The 19,405-nt window shown below is 41.3% G+C and overlaps 1 protein-coding gene across 1 annotated transcript in view; it reads left to right on the top strand.

Annotated features, from left to right (window-relative positions):
* SLC7A11 (solute carrier family 7 member 11) overlaps positions 1-1,764 on the top strand; it is a 446,067-nt gene extending 444,303 nt beyond the window's left edge. Inside the window, exon 12 of the mRNA XM_082243483.1 lies at positions 1,487-1,764. Coding sequence (XP_082099609.1) covers positions 1,487-1,551 — 65 coding nt within the window. The 3' untranslated portion in view covers positions 1,552-1,764. The remainder of the gene's footprint in view (positions 1-1,486) is intronic.
* Positions 1,765-19,405: the final 17,641 nt, after the last annotated feature.

The raw sequence follows: 19,405 nt of genomic DNA, 5'->3' as shown, positions 1-19,405 counted from the left end.
AGGAGCTGCTCCTGGGCTCACTTCGTATGCTGCGGCATATATGCATGGACATAATATTTGAGGTATGCTACCCCCTGTGAATACTGTATATCCACACAATCAATGTAGTTGGGGTAATCCTTTCTGCTGAGCCACTGTTTTCTGACAGTGGGGAGACTTCAGCAGCACTGATCAAGAGAACATTTTCCAACAGGCTGGTTGTACAAATGTTGATAGAACCAGATGAATTTCAATCCATCTATAGCCGGTTTAATTGAAGAACTTGAACATGTAGATCAGGGTTTCTCAACCAGGGTTCAGTGGAACCCTAGGATTCCTCCTGAGGTTGGTAGGGGTTCCTTGAGCAATGGGAAATTTCTACCTCTCAGATAAGTTTCCAATGACAACAATTTTCCTTTTAGCTATCTGTAAGGGGGTTTTTCTTCCCAATGATGACAAGAGTAAGGAGCATTCTTCCCACTGACTGTCACACTAATGTGTCAGGAGTTGTAGACTTTTAATTTTTAGCAGGGGTTCCCCAAGACCAGAAATTTATTTCAAGGGTTCCTCTGTGTTGAAAAGGTTGAGAAAGACTGATGTAGATGCTTCCAGTACCAGTTGCTTCACACATTTTTCCAGATTTGTCACAGAATAGAGACTCAGTTCACACACCCACAAAAGCACCCTTAGGATATTAACTGTAGATAAATGTTTAATTAGCTGTATCAAATTTTAAATCAAAACACTAATGATTTGACTCAAAATTTAAACAAGGTGCTAGTTAGTAACAGACCATCATTTGAAATGAAAAATGCTGCCATTTTTTTTTTCATCCAATTACTATCCATGTAAAGAGTATGAGCAATTTGAAATTAGTGATCTTGTTGTTGAGAAAAAAAAAAAAAAAAGAAAGCCAAGAAAAATAAAAACAATACATTTCCTATGGACCTCAGAAAATGCAGTGCAAATAGCAATATGAATATGCTAAATGAAGTTAACCCATAGCATAAAAATGTAACATAATGCAACATTTTCCATTTATAATATTTTCCTCTTATGTCCTCACCATTTGCTACCATATTTTTTTACTTATGCCTAACTGTAATTATTACTCCAGTTTTTGTAGCTTTTAGTACAATATATGAGGTTTTTTTTTTCCTTGTGGAAAAGCATTTATCATTATGCTAATGTTGTAATCTAATGTCTAGGGCTTTAAGCCTAATAAATTTCCGAAACCTTCTCTTAGCATCAATCTTTGATTTTTCTATTTCGTTTGTAGTCATTTGCAGTGAGACCATTGATTTGACCTTCCTTGTTATTGGGATAAAGCATGCTGGGGATGGGGAATGTCACAGAGAGATGCCATGTAAAATAAAAATGCATTATGTATATTGTGTTATGACAGGTAAAAGCTTTAGCAGATGATGAATACTGATGTAATAAATCCTCAGAGAAGCTCCTCCCTTCAATATCTTCCACTTACCATTATTATTTTTATTTTTTATAGGCCGAGTCATTATGCTGCTGCAGATTCTACTGGAAGTTGTGCCAACAAAAGAGAACATTTCCTGAAAAGACACAAATTTTTATTGGAACACGCCAAGTGCTTTTGACTTGACAAATAGCACAAGCAGTCCATCCATTGCTATAGTTTATACATGCTGCATACATTAGTTTATTGTTATGTACAGTAGAGTTGATATTTTATTTATTTTAAATCACTTTCTGTTACATTATTGAAAACAGACCAAAATGCCTACAGTTAAGCCTAATACACACTAACAATTTCTTTTAGTTTAATCCAGCGGGCTGAATGAAAAAACTGAGGAGCCGCTGTACGAACCATCCGGTGTTAGTACAGCAATATCCCCCTGCTGAGCTATTGTGTTCTGCCAAGGCCCCCCCCCCCCCCCCCCGCCAGGACACCCCGGTCAGCAGAGCTTTTTCGGTCATGCCCCTTCGACAGAAGCTGAATGTCAGGCGGTTTCTATTGATCTGGCCGATGCCGGCTGACATTCGGACCATATGTACGTCCCTTTAGAATGGGTTAAAGAAGAGCACTACTATCCATCTATGAAGTTTTTCTGTAGGTACTGCCTGGAAGATCATTCTTTCCTTTTGCATCCAGCTATTGGGTCTGTCGAGATTTAGCACATTATGAAGCTGCTTCAGTAAGACACATGGAAATCTAGGTTCAAAGCCAGTAGTTATTTAACTTTAGAGTGTAAGCTCTGCTTCCTAAAACATGCCATAACACTTTCCAACTAAAAACGTCCATAGCATCTGAAAATCATAAAAAATAATGGTGCTGGCAATCGCTCTTGCTCAGTAACTTCTGTAATATTTTAGCACCAATTGAAGTCACATCCTGTGCCTTAAAGTGTTTTTAAAGCCTAAACATTTTCTCTTAATGCATTCCTTCATTGAAAAGTTTTATGTTCATTGAATGTTTAGGCAAAATTGCAGACTGGTTGACCAGGAAAGGGGAGAGAGCATGTAGCCAAACACCCTGCCCTCATGTTGGTGAGGGCCAGGGCCTCATCCCCACATCCCTAACCTAGTGAATGTGGGAGTCTGTAAGGAAACATATCAAAATATTAAAGTCCCTTTTAAAATAAGTGGGCACCCAGACATTCCCCCTCTTTGTGTGTGAGAAAAGGGTACATAGTACCCCTGGTTACTGATTATGTCCTACAATTCCTTGCAAATGAAATGTCCCACATTGATCCTTTCCTGCCAATCCTCTCACCGTGAATAATAGTAACGCTTCAATGCTGTCATTTACAGCATGATAGTGGTTACCAGGGTCCTATTTGGTTAATGATGTCAGTCATCTCTTGCCTCACTGTTTACATTTAGTTGAACAGGACAAGGAATGCATCCTTGGTTGCTAGGACCCAGGTGGCTGGGATAATTCCTAGCAACAACAGCTATGAGGAGAAAGCTGTCATTCATTAGTAGTGGTGGAAATGTCGCCACTAATGAATGACTTTCTGCACAGCTAGAAGTTTGCTGTTGTGGGTGGGTAAGCAGGCCATGTATAATAGTACATTCATTTATCAAAGTGTGGGCAATCAGAGTTTGCGGTGAAGCAAGTGGAATTGTTACACAAAAATTAAACTACAACAATTGATTACAGATTAAATCTTGTATGTAGGCCACGAGAAAAACATCTGTTTGGTTCTTTGAGCAGCAACAGTATTTTTTAATTACACTTTTTTAATTGTATTTCATACGTGGGCATGGATGTATTTTTATTTCAATTTCTTATTTTCTTAATCCTGTTCTTTTTCTTCTATTAGTTCTTACATCGAGAATTAATGTTTTTTATTTCTTGATGATTGGCCCACAGCGGATCAGGCTGACATGTACAGGCCCTAATCCAGTGATGCGTTTATTAAAAATGATTATTATAATTTTTAATGTCATCAAAGTATCGCAACCTGTCTTGATAGCAACCTCTTGTAATGCCCTTAAGCCTGGTACACAAACAGCGGGTTGAACAAAAAAAAAAAACTGTCAGCTCTGGACAGAGCCACTATACTAACTATGCAAAGTTATTATAGCGATCTCCACCGTTGAGATATTGTGTTCTGACAGTGGGACGGCCCCCCCCCCCGCAAGAACACACCGATCAGCGCCCTCTGCCACTGGCTGGGAGGGCTGATCAGGAGTTTGCCAGATGCTGGTTTTCCAGCATTTGCCGGCTTCTGTCAGACAGACTGACATACACACCGGCCAAATGTCAGACATTTTTTTTTGAACCGACAACTGTCTCCCAACATTGGGCCATGTGTACCCGGCTTAAGACTGGGAGAGAAAGGATCAGTACTGATAGTACTATATTGGCACTTTTCCACTGCAAGTACGGACTCGGCTCCACTCGGCATTGCTTGGCCCTGCTTGGCTCAGTTTGCTTTTCCACTGCGTGGTACAAGTCGGCACGTTTCAGCACTGTATAGGCTCTACTCGGCTCAGTTTGCTTTTCCACTAGAGTTGTAAATGTGTGAGATTACAACGATTCTCTGACCAATCAGTGCCTAGTAGTGACAAACAATCAAGGCTGCATGCAAAGGATTGTGGGATATGGTATAGGTACGGCCCGCTTGGAACCCCAACCGAGGTGGTACTGTTTAAGCGAGCCGTACCGAGCCATACCATGTAGTGGAAAAGCGCCCCTGTACCAAACCATACCGAACTGTTCTAACCATGCGGTACCATGAGGTGGAAAAGCGCCAAACCGATCCGTTCCATGCAGTGGAAAAGCGCCATATGTGTCCTGACAAGGAATATACTGACAGAGAACAAAGGAAAGAAATAACATCATCAGTACAATGCTGCTCTCCTTGTCCTCATCTATCTAGGGGTAGGGAGGTAACAAAGCTGCACAGCTAACTGCAGGAGCAAAGGTCAGGTAGTCAGGTAGGTTGTGCTGTCTGTCAAAGCTGTGTAAATCTAATGGCTGCTTAAAAAAAGTTACAAATCCACCACAAGCAAGTGGTAGTTGTCCTATCATGATTATCACTTTTTTAATGGAACTTTTCAGAATATAAATAATGTATCTGCCTTCTCTGATAAACATATGTTTATTCTAGGTTAATTATTCGCTAACACAGCGAACAGCAGTTAAGGATGACAGTTCATACAACTTACAAACTAAAGGCATTTCCCATATTTCTATTCTGATAGGTTTCTTTTTAAACCGTTTAATGTCTGCAATATCTATAAGTCCATGTTGGTCATTAACCTTGACACCTATATCATCCCTTTTTCTGAATTGCTCTATGATTCCTATAGTCTTCTATTGTATAAATTGTATCAGGCCAGTATCTGTTGTTGCACTGAAAAAAAAAAAATCTCTATTTTCCAAACCTTCGTGTTAACTCCTTGAAAATATATAAATCTTTGGAATTTCCTCCCTTCTGTTGTAGTAGCTGCAACCTTTAAAAATTGGGTTCAGAGGTCTTTCACCCTTTGCTGAACAAGACTATGTTTTCCTGACTTCAAGCATAGTACCTCGATCTTTTTTCCCTGTGCACTTTGACCAGGGCTTAGAAAATGATAAATGTCAAAGAGATTTAGGAAATGCTCCCACTGAGTAGAAAAGAATGAACTGCTGTTGTATCGGTTCTGTTGTCAGCGTTCCTGAATAGTACAGTCTGTGCAAAGGCCAAGAAAGGATTTCTGGTTTTTAAAGCTGCTTGTGTTAAGCCAGAGGCATAACTTGAGGAATAAACATTTCTCCAAAAGACTTATTTGCCTTTTAACAAGCCTAAATTTAGATATAATATGCATTATGGTATATTGGATTTACTCTAGGTTTTAACTGTTAATAATTTTTGACAATAGTATATAAATATTTTTCCTGTAGCATAACTTCAGGGATGGTACAGCTGTAATGGGGCTCAAACATTATCATTACCACTTCTTGGCTTAACTATGTTTTAATTATCTTATGTTTTCCTTTTTTGTATTTTCCCACATAGGCCTAATTTACATTATATTCTGTATTACTTAATCCTATAATTTCAAAGAAAACATCTTCCTTTACAATCACTTTAATTTACAGCTGACACAGGGATGGGGACTTTCTCTATGTGGCAGAGATGCTGCTAAGTGATTGGCCCAGTGCATTGCATAGGATGCTCCTCTATGCCTGGAAGTACTTTGCATTTTCTTCTAGGTGTTTATTTCCTGCAGTTGAATGGAGCCAGGGAAACTTATTTGCTTTTTGAAGGAATAGAATGTGCTGCTTTACCTTGTTTAGGGAATGCAGTTTTATTTTAACCCCTTTCATATGGCAGTGGAGAAAGATGGGGGTTACACACACGCTATAGCCAGGACCGGGACAAAGAGTTGGCAAAAGGGACGGCTGCCCCTTGATATGGTATCATGTTTGGTTGCTGGGGCACCCTGCGGAGAATTCCTACCACTAGAAACTGACAGGAGTAGTGAAAAGCAGCATCACTACTCCTGTCAGCTCAGTGCGGGATGTCACAAGCAGAATTTAGAAAGCAAAAGAGAGCCAGGAGGAGGTGTTGTCTCTCCACTCCAGCTCTTCCTCCTCAATCCTGATGATGCTATTTGTTTCTGCATTGGGACATTTAGATAGGGACTGTGCAGGTTTGCAAACCTGTAAAGTCCAGATCTGACAGTCATGTGTCTCCAGACACAGTCCCATGTAGCAGCCAGCATTTCTTCCCACCATCTGCCTGGTAGAAGTGTTAAGTCCTCTTGCCCTAGGCTCCTCCTAAACCCGAATGTGCAAAGGTGAGGGGGAGTCTTGGGGAGGGGGGCGATGCGCACAGACACTGCCACTGCTGCACTGCTTCCAAGGTCTGTGTGTGGAGGGGGTAATTGCTCTGGGGATATGGGAGGGGGGCAAAGTAAGAACTGGGGATGGGAGTGTGCTAGGAGGGAGGGAGAAGATGTGGATTAGTTAGAGGTTTAGAGGAAGGGGGGATGAGCATGTGCTATGAGGGGGGTATTCGGGGAGGGGGGGGGTTGTGTAGGGGGGTGTTTTAGAGAGGGTTGCTAGGACAGGTGGTTTGGAGGCATTTGTGCTGGTAAGGGAAATATTTTTGTTTGGGGGGATTTGTGTTGGGAGGGAAAATGGGGGGGGGGGGGGATTTTTGTCTTAGGAGGGGGAATTTGTGTTGAGGGAAGGATTTGTGCTCATGGGAAAATTGGGGGGTTGTAGGATTTGCACTTGGAGGCAGGATTTAGGGGATTTGTGGTGAGAGGTTTTGTGCTAGAAAGGTAATTTTTTTCTTGTTGGGAGGGGGGGAATTTGTGTAGGGAAAGGGGTTTCGGGTGGATTTGTGCTGGGAGGAGGATTTGTGCTCATGGGGAAATTGGGGGAGGGATGTTTTTGGCTAGGAGGGGGGATTTAGGGGAGGGACTTTGTGCTAAGAAGGGATTTTTTGGGGGGAAGATACGTGTTAGGAAGGGGGAGAGTGGTGTTAGAAAAGGGGTTTTGGGTGGATTTGTGCTCATGGGGAAATTGGGGAGGGAGGATTTGTGCTAAGAAGGGAACCTTTTTGTCGAGATAATTTATGTTAGAAAGGGGGATTTGTGTGTGTGTGTGTGGGGGGGGGTTGTGTTAGGAGGGGGCGGGTGGGGGATTTGTGCTAGTAGGGATAATTAGGGGGATTTGTGCTTGTGGGGGCATATTGGAAGGGAATTTGTGGTGGGGGAGGATTTGTGCGAGGAGGGAAATGTTGAGGGATAGTAGATTTGTGCTAGAATGGGTGATTTTTGGAGAGGGAGGGTTGTGCTTGAAGAATAGATTTGGGAGTGTAATGATTGCAGCTGGGAGAGGACATGGGGGTCAAATATTTATGCTGGGAGGGGGGATTCCAGCAGGTAGGGGGATTTGTACAAGAAGGAGTGTGAATCTTTGTTTGGAACGAATTTTGGCTTGCAAAGGAAATATATTTTTAGAGGGTTAGCGTAGTGCTTGATTTTTTTTTTTGGGAAGGGGGGGCAGTTTGATATCCCCGCTTTAGGCACTAGATTGCCTTGTCCCAGCACTGACTGTAGCAGTGAAGAGTGTGTAAACATCTAACAAGCGAACTGTCTACTTTGAGGTGGAAGTGATCAGGTGGGACTCTACAGTTGCCAGTTCCACTCTGCAGTTATTCCACAGACCCCTGGTACATTCATAGCCCCCATGTGACCCCTTTGCCATGCTTCCCGCTGTGCCACCTGTGGGCCTGGGACATATATAGCAGGTGTTGCTTGGTAGACCCTAACTAGTAAAAACCTGAAACCAATAAAGGTTTCATTACTTTGGGTTTCTCCTGTCACTTTCCCTGGTGACTGGGGCAATTTGTACTCTTTTCGCTTTAGTGGAGAGCAGGGAGACATTGGGGTTCCTAATAGACTCCTGATGTCTCAATAAATAAAATCTGTCAACGTAAACATGTTCTCATATGAGGGGCTATTAGTCCCCAGTGTTATAGCAATAAAATTAAGTGAAAAAAAGGATAAACAATTAGAGGTACACCCAAGCAGGTAGACCAAACCCCCCCCCAAAAAAAATTACGGGGGGGGGGTTTGTTAGGAGGGGACATGGGTGATTTGTGGTAGTAGGAAGAAAGATTAGGGGGATTTGTGCTTGTGAGGGTATATGGATAAAAGAGGATAAAAAAAAGAGGTGCACCCAAGCAGGTACATCAAACCACGCCCCTAAAAAAAAAAAAAAAATTGTGTGGAGGGTTGTGTTAAGAGGGGGGATGGTGGATTTGTGCTAGTAGTGATGATTAGAGGGATTTGTGCATTGGAGGTCCTAATAGACTCCTGATGTCTCAATAAAGAAAATCTGTCAAAGTAAACGTATTCTGATATGAGGGATTATAGGTCCCCAGTGTGATAGCAATAAAATTAAGTGAACAAAGGATAAATTAAAAGGTACACCCAAGCAGGTACACCAAACCACCCCCCTCCCCCCTCAAAAAAAAAAAAAACATGTACATGCACATTCATATATAAACACACACCTTGGGGCACCAAAGTAAGAAAACATTGATTTCACTACACATGATACATATTGCTGCACATGATATATTAGTGATAATCCTGACCTGATGGCCTGTGAGTGCTTTGAAACTGTTGTCTGTGAAAAATTTGGAGTACAAACGTTTATCGTTATTTCACAGATGCACACAGTATTAATACGTTGGGTATTGGAACAACCTAATATTTTATATTCTACCAAAAATAAATGGTTATATATTGCTGTATATATATATATATATATATATATATATATATATATATATAGTGTTGGTGTGCACTAAAATTAAAGTGTATTTTCTACTGAAAAGTTGTGCTAATATCACATGACATATAAAATTAGAAGCACCACCATTTTATTCTCCAGGGACTCTACTTTTAGAAAATACATACCATTTATACATCAGTTTATTTCATCAGTAATTCAGTGTCCTGCTACTACTACTTTTTTTAGGATTTTTAAAACTGGACAATTTCTATACTTGCTAATAAATTTTCTCCCACCTCAACATCAGATAACTGATCCCCATTAGTCAGTACTAGGTCTAGAATATGATCTTCTAGGGTTGAGCTTTTTCTTAACTGCTACAGAGACACCCCATTTGGTGCCTCCATTATTTTTTGTATATATTATATCTAAAGTGCAAATTACTTATAAAGTGTGTATTATTTATGAACATTCTGTTTGAAGAAAAAAATAAAGATAATCTTGCTGCTTTTCTATATTTTAATAAAAGGTATCATGTTTGTGATATATCCTATGATATATGATATGATCCTTTTTTTTCTTCTATGGAGAACATTATATTAATAATATATGTTTTACTGTGAAATAATTATTAACCACTTGCTGACCATGCACTGTAGCTGTACTGCTTCATTGTGGGCCTGCTGCGTAGAATCACGTATATATGTTATTCTGCTTTTCCATATAGGGGGCATGCACAGGCATGTACCGGCCCAGCTATGCTGTGATTCGGCCCAGCACTTGCCGATCACTGGGTCCCAGCCAATAATTGACGCCAGAACCTTGGCTCTGATCTTCCCCGAACACAGCTCTGTGAGTGTAAAAATCACAGAGTTGTGGTCAATGGCAGGGAATCTCATTGCTTTTTCTTTTCCTGCTAAGCAGGGAATGAAAACAACAAGATCCCCAGTAAAAGCAGCACACATTACACACATAAACACTTGTTAGGCACATATTAAACCGCTTGATTGCCCTAGATGTTAACCCCTTCCTGCCCAGTGTCATTAGTACAGTGACAGTGCATATTATTAGCACGGATCACTAAGGAAGGCACTGGTGATGTCAGTAGCACTTAGTTCCCCCCAGCATCAGATAGTGTCAGACTGCCCATTGCACTATTGCAGCCCTGTTATAAGTCACTTATCGTCATTACTAGTATAAAAAAATAAAAATAAATTCCAGTAAATATCCTATAGTTTATAGACACTAAAACTTTCACATAAACCAACCAATAAACACTCATTGGGATTTTTATTTTTTTACCAAAGACATGTAGCAGAATACATTTTGGCCAAAATGTATTAAGTGAATTGATGTTTTTACATTTTTTTTATTGGATATGTTTTATAGCAGAAAATAAAAAAAAAATGTTTTCTTCAAAACTGTTGATCTTTTTTTGTTTATATAATAAAAAATAAAAAACCCCAGAGGTGATCAAATACCACCAAAAAGAAAGGTTTATTTGTTTAAAAAATCTATTTTGTTTGTGTACAGCATTGCATGACAATGCATTTGTCAGTTAAAATAGCACAGGTCCAAATAGCAAAAAATGGCCTGATCATGAAGGGGGTAAAACCTTTGGAGCTGAAGTGGTTAAAGTGGTTTATTTATGTAAAGCAAAGGAAAATATCTAATTTTGGACCTTTCACATGTCCCTCACCTCCTATAAGATAGGAAAAAAAAAATACATGAACCAAAAGTGATAGAGAAGGAGGTGGAAAAGCGGAACTTCACCTTTTTGAGTGAAGTTTTGCTTTAAGTTTAGTAATTTTATCAACCAGTCAAACTTTTTGTACTAGTCTAAATTCAACTTAGTGAATTCTGGGCTGCTGTGGATTACTGCTCTTAAGAATTATCCATATTTATTTAGTTGAACCTTTTTCTTTTTGCTTGGTAACATCTTAGGTTTATTAGTATACCAAGCACAAAAACTTCCTTTGGCAAGCAATTTATCCCATGATAAAAAAATATTCCAGATCAAATTACAGTTGGCGATATGGGCATTCGTTTGCAATGGCTACATTTCAACACAGCTCAATTTACCCTAGAGAAACAAATCATATTTTTAGTTATTGCTTGCTAAGGATAACTCAGATATGTTCTGAACTTTTATTTTTCCTTTAGATATTGCTTAGTGCACACGGAATTGGTAAACTTCCAAGGGGCAAAACAAAAACTTCTTCTTTTAAAGAGAGAAATGTTACCTTACCCCAAACAAACCCACTTCAGCTAACGCAGCATATCATTTTACTAGGAAAAAGTATTTGGCAAACACAGCATAACAGATGGAAGCATACTTTCTAAGATATTGATATTTTCATTTTCTATGCTGACAGCTATGATATGGCGAATTTGTAGTTTGTCATGCTGAAGTGAAAGAAGAGATACGTATATCCCTCTCCAATCTGTTTATGCTTATCCTTTGTATAGAGGCCAAATAATGGACAGGGGCTGTATCCAGGCAACAAGGCTGGACATCCAACTGTTAATAGTGCCAAGTGATCTAGTTTTCAATTTATCCAGCTAAATGGTGACACTAGAGGAATTATATGCATCACACAGTGCTAAATGCACTATTGCCTCAGTCCAGTGAATAAAGAATTTACCATAGCAGTCATTACAGATTAGTCAATTTCCCTGATAACAACTTTGCAATATGTCCTGGCTAATACTCCTTATGCCTCTGCATTTTCTTTTTACTTTACAATTACTTGTATAATCAAGACTGACCTTACCTTTTGGTAATCTAAAAAACATGGGTATAACAAAGGGACATTTTAAACGGATTAACTGGATATCCTACATAGCCAGGCAGGATTTTAAAATGCCAGTAACATAGCTGATCTTTAGATTAATGCATGTTCTATCCCTTTAAAAAAAACTGACAATATATTTTAATTGATTTACCAGCTGATGGCAATCTGCTGCTCAATGGTATTGTCCATTTTAGGCTGAGGAATGGCTGTTTGTTAAATTCTTTAATCTTAAATAGGATTAGGAAGTCAGCTGTTTATTGGAAATACAGTTATAACTCAAAGGATTGGAAATCGAAACAGTTTTTCGTGTAAATGTAAGAATATTTTCGAATATGAACCACACACCAGGTTATTATTTGGGGTATAGTGACCCTGTTTTAACATTTCCAGCTTGGTTTATCATGCAATATATTATAAGCAATATATCTGTCTAGAATATTGAATTGTTCAGACATGTTAATTTAGCAAATGTACAATAGCTGTTTCTGTATTTTTTTATTGATTTGTATGCAGTTATAATAAATGTACTTCAACCCAAAACATTCTTATTTACTTTGGTGTGGAAAACTGAATGTGGATCATCCACAAGGTAAGGTAAGTGTATGCCATAGACCTGGCGCGTTGCAGAGGGCCCAATCTCAAACAGAGATCAGAGAAACTCTTACTGAGACCCCATTGCTACATCTGATAGAAGTGTGCACAGTGTGAAGAGTGACTGGTTCCTCACTCCTTGCCCCAGAGGTGTGCGAAGCCTATTGCATTAAGGTGTGAACCCCAAAGCCCAAACATATGAGTGTGTGTGTGTGTATATGTACAGTATATATATATATATATATATATATATACACACAGTAGGGGGGATTTCCTTTTGAACACATGTACTAAAGTAGGTTCTGCCACCGTCCCTGTATGTATATGTCTTGGGGGTTGCTGGTGCCTCAAACCAGAGTGGGACTTTACGGGCAAGTGAATGGGTATACATAGGAAATTATGATATATGTATCAAGGAAAAGTCAAATATAAAAAGAATAGTATTTAATCCATAAATACCAATATATATATATGTATTGGTATTATATATACAGTAAGCATTTAGTGAGAATTGTGCTTGGGGCAGAGGCCCAAGTGTGAGGAAGAAAAAGATGATTCGACAGAATCAGTGACAATGGTGCATCTGGTGACTTTAAACATGGATTTTTTCTGTTTTCCCATGGATGTTGGAAAGGAAAATGATTCCAGAAAAAATCCTAGATTGCTGACACGTTTCGGCTCTATCATGGGCCTTTCTCAAAGCGTTCAGTCACTCAGTCTGTGGTCTATGAGAATAACATGAAATGTAAGGATTATTGAACAAATCCTCTAAAGTATATCCAGTACAATCTTGATAATGTTTGAAAATTACATACATGGGTGTAGCCATTGTTCCTGCGCAGAAGCCCTCTATCCGTTCACAATCACAGCGGGAGTCGTGTACTGCAAGGCCTAAGATAATATATGATGTTTCTTTAAAAGCTGGGGTTCAGATAAATCATGCGAGTGATTCAAGAATTATATATATGTATATGTTCCTCCACTTACAGTTAGGTTGACTGGTAGGAGGGGCTTGCCACCGGGGTCCTGGGGTATATATTCCCCTCTTTTTGTCCACCGGGCTCTTGATCTGAAGTGTAATAGGAATTGGTTTGTGTGGATAGAGTTTATATAGTACACAGTGACTTCAAGAGTGGTGTGACTATGGTGTCCTGGTTTTTTACCAGGATAAGTGCCGACATCTCATTTGACTTTAAGGATGGTGTTTTTTACATAGGTAAGGTGACTTTTATTACCGTGACTAGGTGCCAAAATTTTATTTCCAAAATTAAGGGCTTTGAGGTCTGTAGCACTTACGTTTTTCAGGATGGGATGGAGGTGTTCTTTCAGCCAGCGCAGGTTAGGTCCGTCCTCTCCCCTCTGCTGGAGAGGAGTGAGGATTGCCTGTTCGTTCCCCGGCCTTAAGAAGCCCCTCGCGCATGCGCATTGCATGTAGGCGGGCTCCATAGCGGCGTGACGTGGCACCGACATCTGCGCCTGCGCCGAATGGATGCGCGCGCAGGTCGTAACCCCGTTGCTGGTGACGCCGCTCTGGCCGCCGACACGGGGGGAGGGGCCATCTTCTCCCCGAGGGGATTGATTGGTCCCAGGAATCCCCTATGAAGTAGGGGTTTCCCGTGCCGGGTGTGACTGTGGGATATTGCGGGGCCAATCTGCGGAGGCATGGTGTGTCCCCATGTAATAACAAAACAAAATATACGAAATCTAAAACATTTCTGTTGATATATGTGTGCATTCACACAAAGGTGGATTCAACACTATTACAATGGTTATAGTATACTTGTAATATAATTTGTGAAACAAAAGTAATAATGACACAATATTTTAACAGCAGTTGCATATATCACCACCACAGGTGGCTGTGGGTCAGGGAGGGACATTCCCGATTGCCGGGCAGTGCCATGGATTGCTCCAGGGCCATGTCCATATACAATCGGTTTCTTGAGCACTAATGTAGAAAAAGGCAGTGTTTTAAATACAGTGGAATAAAGCATATATCTCATATGCATTTTATTTACAACACTGGAATGGGGGGGGGGGGGCTGATGTGTATGGGGTCATGGGGGGGATTTGTGCGGAGATCATATTGATACAAGGGTAAGGATGAATGGATAAGTCATTAATCTGTCTTGCCAGAGGCAAAGTCTTCAAGAAACGGGCGAAAGCTCTCGTTTTCATTTAGGCCTAGGAGGTTTTGTGGCGTAGAGGCGTCTAATCCACCTCATTTCCATCTGAAGCAGTCTTTTATTCCATTCCCCCCCACGATGCGGTATATGAATCCTTTCAAGTGCTATAAAAGTGACTTTGGGCATTCTGTTTTTGTGAAAGTGGGCAACATGCCTCCCGAGGGGTACAAAGAAGTTGCACAATTGCATGCTATTGATGTGTTGATTGACCCATTTGCCAAACTCTTGTTTGGTCTTTCCTACATAGTAGGACCCGCATTGGCACCGCATGAGGTAGACGACTCCTCTCGTCCTGCAATTTACAAAGTGTCGAGGTCTGAAGGGCTCCCCGTTTGGGAGAGTTGTGTTAACACATTTTTGTATAACAGCAGTTTCCACATGGAAATGTGCCCATTTGTTTATAGGGATCCTTTCTGGTTTCCTTGTATTCACTGTGCGTCAGTGATTGCTTCATTGACCCTGCTTTACGGAATGTTATCTGTGGATTCTCTGGTATAAATGATTTTACCACGGGGTCTTCTTTTAGGATCAGCCAGTTTTTTGATATGATCTTCTTTATTTTTTGGTGGTCATTTGTAAACCTCATTATTATCCTGGTTATGTTTTCCTGTTCAATGGGTTTCAGTCTGTTTTAATTTTTGAATAAATTGTTATGTCTGTCTTGCTTCTTAACTCTATTAAACGCTTTTCTCAAAGTCATCTTTGTGTAGCCCCTTCTTAGTAACCTTGCTGTGAGGATGTTTGCCTCTTTCTGGAAATCTTGTTCAGTAGTACAGTTTCTTTTAAGCCTTAGAAACTGACTTGCCCGTAAAGTCCCACTCTATCTGTTCTGAGGCACCAGCAACCCCCAAGACATATATATACACAGTATCTCACAAAAGTGAGTACACCCCTCACAGTTTTGTAAGTATTTTATTATACCTTTTCATGTGACAACACTGAAGAAATTACACTTCGCTACAATGTAAAGTATTGAGCGTACAGCTTGTATAACAGTGTCAATTTGCTGTCCCCTCAAAATAATTCAACACACAGCCATTAATGTCTAAAGCGCTGGCAACAAAAGTGAGTACACCCCTAAGTGAAAATGTCCAAATTGGGCCCAAATAGCCATTTTCCCTCCTCAGTGTCGTGTGACTCATTAGTGTTACAAGGTCTCAGGTGTGAATGGGGAGCAGGTGTGTTAAATTTGGTGTTATTGCTCTCACTCTCTCATACTGATCACTGGAAGTTCAACATGGCACCTCATGGCAAAGAACTCTCTGAGGATCTGAAAAAAAGAATTGTTGCTCTACATAAAGATGGCCTAGGATATATGAAGATTGCCAAGACTCTGAAACTGAGCTGCAGCATGGTGGTCAAGACCATACAGTGGTTTAACAGGACAAGTTCCACTCAGAACAGGTCTCCGCATGGTCGACCAAAGAAGTTGAGTGCACGTGCTCAGCGTCATATCCAGAGGTTGTCTGTCAAGCATGTGTGTCAGCAACCAGGTGAGGAGTACAAAGACAAATGTGAGAGAAAAGGATCCGCGCTTAGGAAAAAAAATTCAGTCTATCCGTACAAATTATTATATGTAAATGGCTGCTGCCTACCTCTAAACCATACAACAAGTATACAGTAGGTAAATTGAAAATAAAGGGAGGTGAGTGGCGCTGCCAATATAAAAGGAAGGTAATCCTAGGGCTTATTGTGTCCTAAGGTTAAATCAGCCTTGTATGAGGTAGATAAATATATGCACCCTAAATTATGAAAAGCACATGTAAACTTCACGCATACACAATAAATATATGAAACAATAAATACATAAATATGTGACTTCCGGTGTGATATAGATATGTGCAAATATGTTAAGGTGACTGAGTGATAAAATTAATAAATAATGGAAAAATCACAAATCCAAATATAAAGTGCAAATGTGCTTCAATATATTAACCACTTGCCGACCGCTGCAAGTACATATACTGCGGCGGTCAGCCCCTCACAGGCAAAGTGACTTATGGGTACGTCACTAGCATGTGAGGCTCTGGGAAGCGAGCCCGCGCCGCCGGAGGCGCACTCCCACGCAGTCACGGACTCCCCCGCGCGTGTGACCAGCGGACCCAGAGCTTGCTTAAAGCTTAAAGCGGAAGTACAGCCCCTGCATTCATTAATGTAAGCGGAGTTCAGCCTTATGTGTCAAAATGAAAAAATCCCATTTTTTCTCACTTTATTTTGCAGTATTTAGTGCTGTCACATTACTTCAATTCCCTTTCCTGCTGAGTCCAAGAGCAGCAAGTGGGTGTGGTTACTGAAAGCTAGTGACATCACTTCCAGGGAGAGGCAATGTTCCTGCCCAGTGTTCTCTCATCAGTAAGGATGCATTGTACAACCTAATTCATGAGAAAATTAAGAAATAATTCACATGGGGGGGGGGGGGGGGCATGTGTACAGTATAGCTATGCTGGGGGGGGGGGACATATACAGTATAGCTATGCTGGGGGGGGGGACATATACAGTATAGCTATGCTGGGGGGGGACATATACAGCATAGCTGTGCTGGGATGGGCACATATACAGTAAAGCTGTGCTGGGGGGGACATATACAGTATAGCTGTGCTGGGGAGGCACATATACAGTATAGCTGTGCTGGGAGGGGCACATATACAGTATAGCTGTGCTAGGGGGAGGGTCATACATACATTATAGCTGTGCTGGTTGGAGGGGCACATATACAGTATGGCTGTGCTGGGGGGGGGGCACATATACAATGTAGCTGTGCTGGAGGGGCACATATACAGTATAGCTGTGCTGGGGGGGACATATACAGTATAGCTGTGCTGGGGGGGACCTATACAGTATAGCTGTGCTAGGGGGAGGGGCACATATACAGTATAGCTGTGCTGGTGAGAGGGGCACATATACAGTATAGCTGTGCTGGAGGGCACATATACAGTATAGTTGTGCTGGAGGGGCACATATACAGTATAGCTGTGCTGGGGGGACATATACAGTATAGCTGTGCTAGGGGGGGGGGGGCACATATACAGTATAGCTGTGCTGGAGGGGCACATATACAGTATAGCTGTGCTGGGGGGCACATATACAGTATAGCTATGCTGGGGGGGACATATACAGTATAGCTGTGCTGGGATGGGCACATATACAGTATAGCTGTGCTGGGGGGGTATATACAGTATAGCTGTGCTGGGGAGGCACATATACAGTATAGCTGTGCTGGGGGGGGCACATATACAATGTAGATGTGCTGGAGGGGCACATATACAGTATAGCTGTGCTGGGGGGGACATATACAGTATACCTTTGCTGGGGGGGCATATACAGTATAGCCGTGCTGTGGGGGGCATATACAGTATAGCTGTGCTGGGGGGGACATATACAGTATAGCTGTGCTAGGGGGAGGGGCAAATATACAGTATAGCTGTGCTGGTGGGAGGGGCACATATACAGTATAGCTGTGCTGGAGGGGCACATATACAGTATAGCCGTGCTGCGGGGGGCATATACAGTATAGCTGTGCTGAGGGGCACATATACAGTATAGCTGTGCTGTCGGGGCACATATACAATATAGCTGTGCTGGGGGGGCACATATACAGTATAACTGTGCTGGGAGGGGCACATATACAATATAGCTGTGCTAGGGGAGGAGCACATATACAGTATAGCTGCGAGGGGCACATATACAGTATAGCTGTGCTGGGAGGGGCACATATACAGTATAGCTGTGCTGAGGGGGGGCACATATACAGTATAGCTGTGCTGGTGGGAGGGGCACATGTACAGTATAGCTGTGCTGGAGGGGCACATATACAGTATAGCTGTGCTGGGGGGGCACATATACAGTATAGCTGTGCTGGGGGGGGGGCACATATACAGTATAGCTGTGCTGGGGGAGAGGGGGACATATACAGTATAGCTGTGCTGGGGGGGGCACATATACAGTATAGCTGTGCTGGAGGGGCACATATACAGTATAGCTGTGGTGGAGGGGCACATATACAATATAGCTGTGCTGGGGGCACATATACAGTTTAGCTGTGCTGGGGGGGCACATATACAGTATAGCTGTGCCGGGAGGGCACATATACAGTTTCAACGCAACCCATTCCCATCTATGCAACTTAGAAAATCAACAACCTTGAAAAGGTACCTGCGCTACTTTAATGCAACTTTTGATGCAACTTTGATCCAGAGAGTGTAAAGTTGGATCAAAGTTGCACTCCAAAGTCGCACTCTAGTACATTTTCACTAGTGTGACTCTTAAGTTGTGTGATTTAGAGTGAGACTTTGAGTGCAGCTTTGACCCAACTTTACACTCTCTGGATTTAAGTCGCATCAAGGTAGTGCAGGCACATTTTTAAAGTCGCTGATTTTCATGTGGCATAGATGGGAACGGGTGCCATTAAAATCAATGGTCTTTAACTTGTCATGCGCTCTAATGTGTCCATAGTTGCATGACAAGTGGCACTAGTGCAAATGGAGCCTAAAACCCATTACTCACATGTAATGAGCAATAGAAATTGATCTGTATCCTTCTAAACTTTCACAAATGTTCCTTTGTACCTTATTTTTTTCATATAGTGCGTCGTGACCCCCCCCCCTCTCTCTCTCTCTCTCTCGCTCTCTCTCTCTCTCTCTCTCTCTCTCAGGAGAATCTCTCAGGAGAATCTGCTAGCCTAAACAAGACTGTAAAGACAGGAGATCATGGTGAAGGATAGGAGGGATGGGGGTGTGGCTAGGCAGGTCTAGGCATGTTTGTCTAAGAAAGCTTGACAACCTTTTCAGGAAGTGAAATACATCTTATCAAATTAAAATAACAGGAAATATAGTTGTTGGTGAAGAACAGGAAGAAGCTGATGGTCTAGTTTAAATAAGACTTTCTAAGCTACACAAGCCACTAGCCAGAAAATGAATAATATCAAAGATAAAGATGTTTTACATACTATTAATAGGAACATTTTCATTTTTGACTGGAGTTTACCTTTGACTTCATGTTCATTGTTTCAATGATGCTATCTATCCATCTTGTTTTCTGTCATCCTCTTCTCCCTTTTCCTTCCATGTTTCCCAGCATCAGGGTCTTTCCAATGAGTCCTCTGTTCTCATTAGGTGGCCAAAGTATCAGAG

Source organism: Pelophylax lessonae (assembly GCF_965119305.1).
Source record: "Pelophylax lessonae genome assembly, chromosome: 1".
Taxonomy (NCBI): Eukaryota; Metazoa; Chordata; class Amphibia; order Anura; family Ranidae; genus Pelophylax; species Pelophylax lessonae.
Note: the sequence above shows the minus strand (reverse complement) of the source record. Positions and strands in the feature narration are given on the sequence as shown.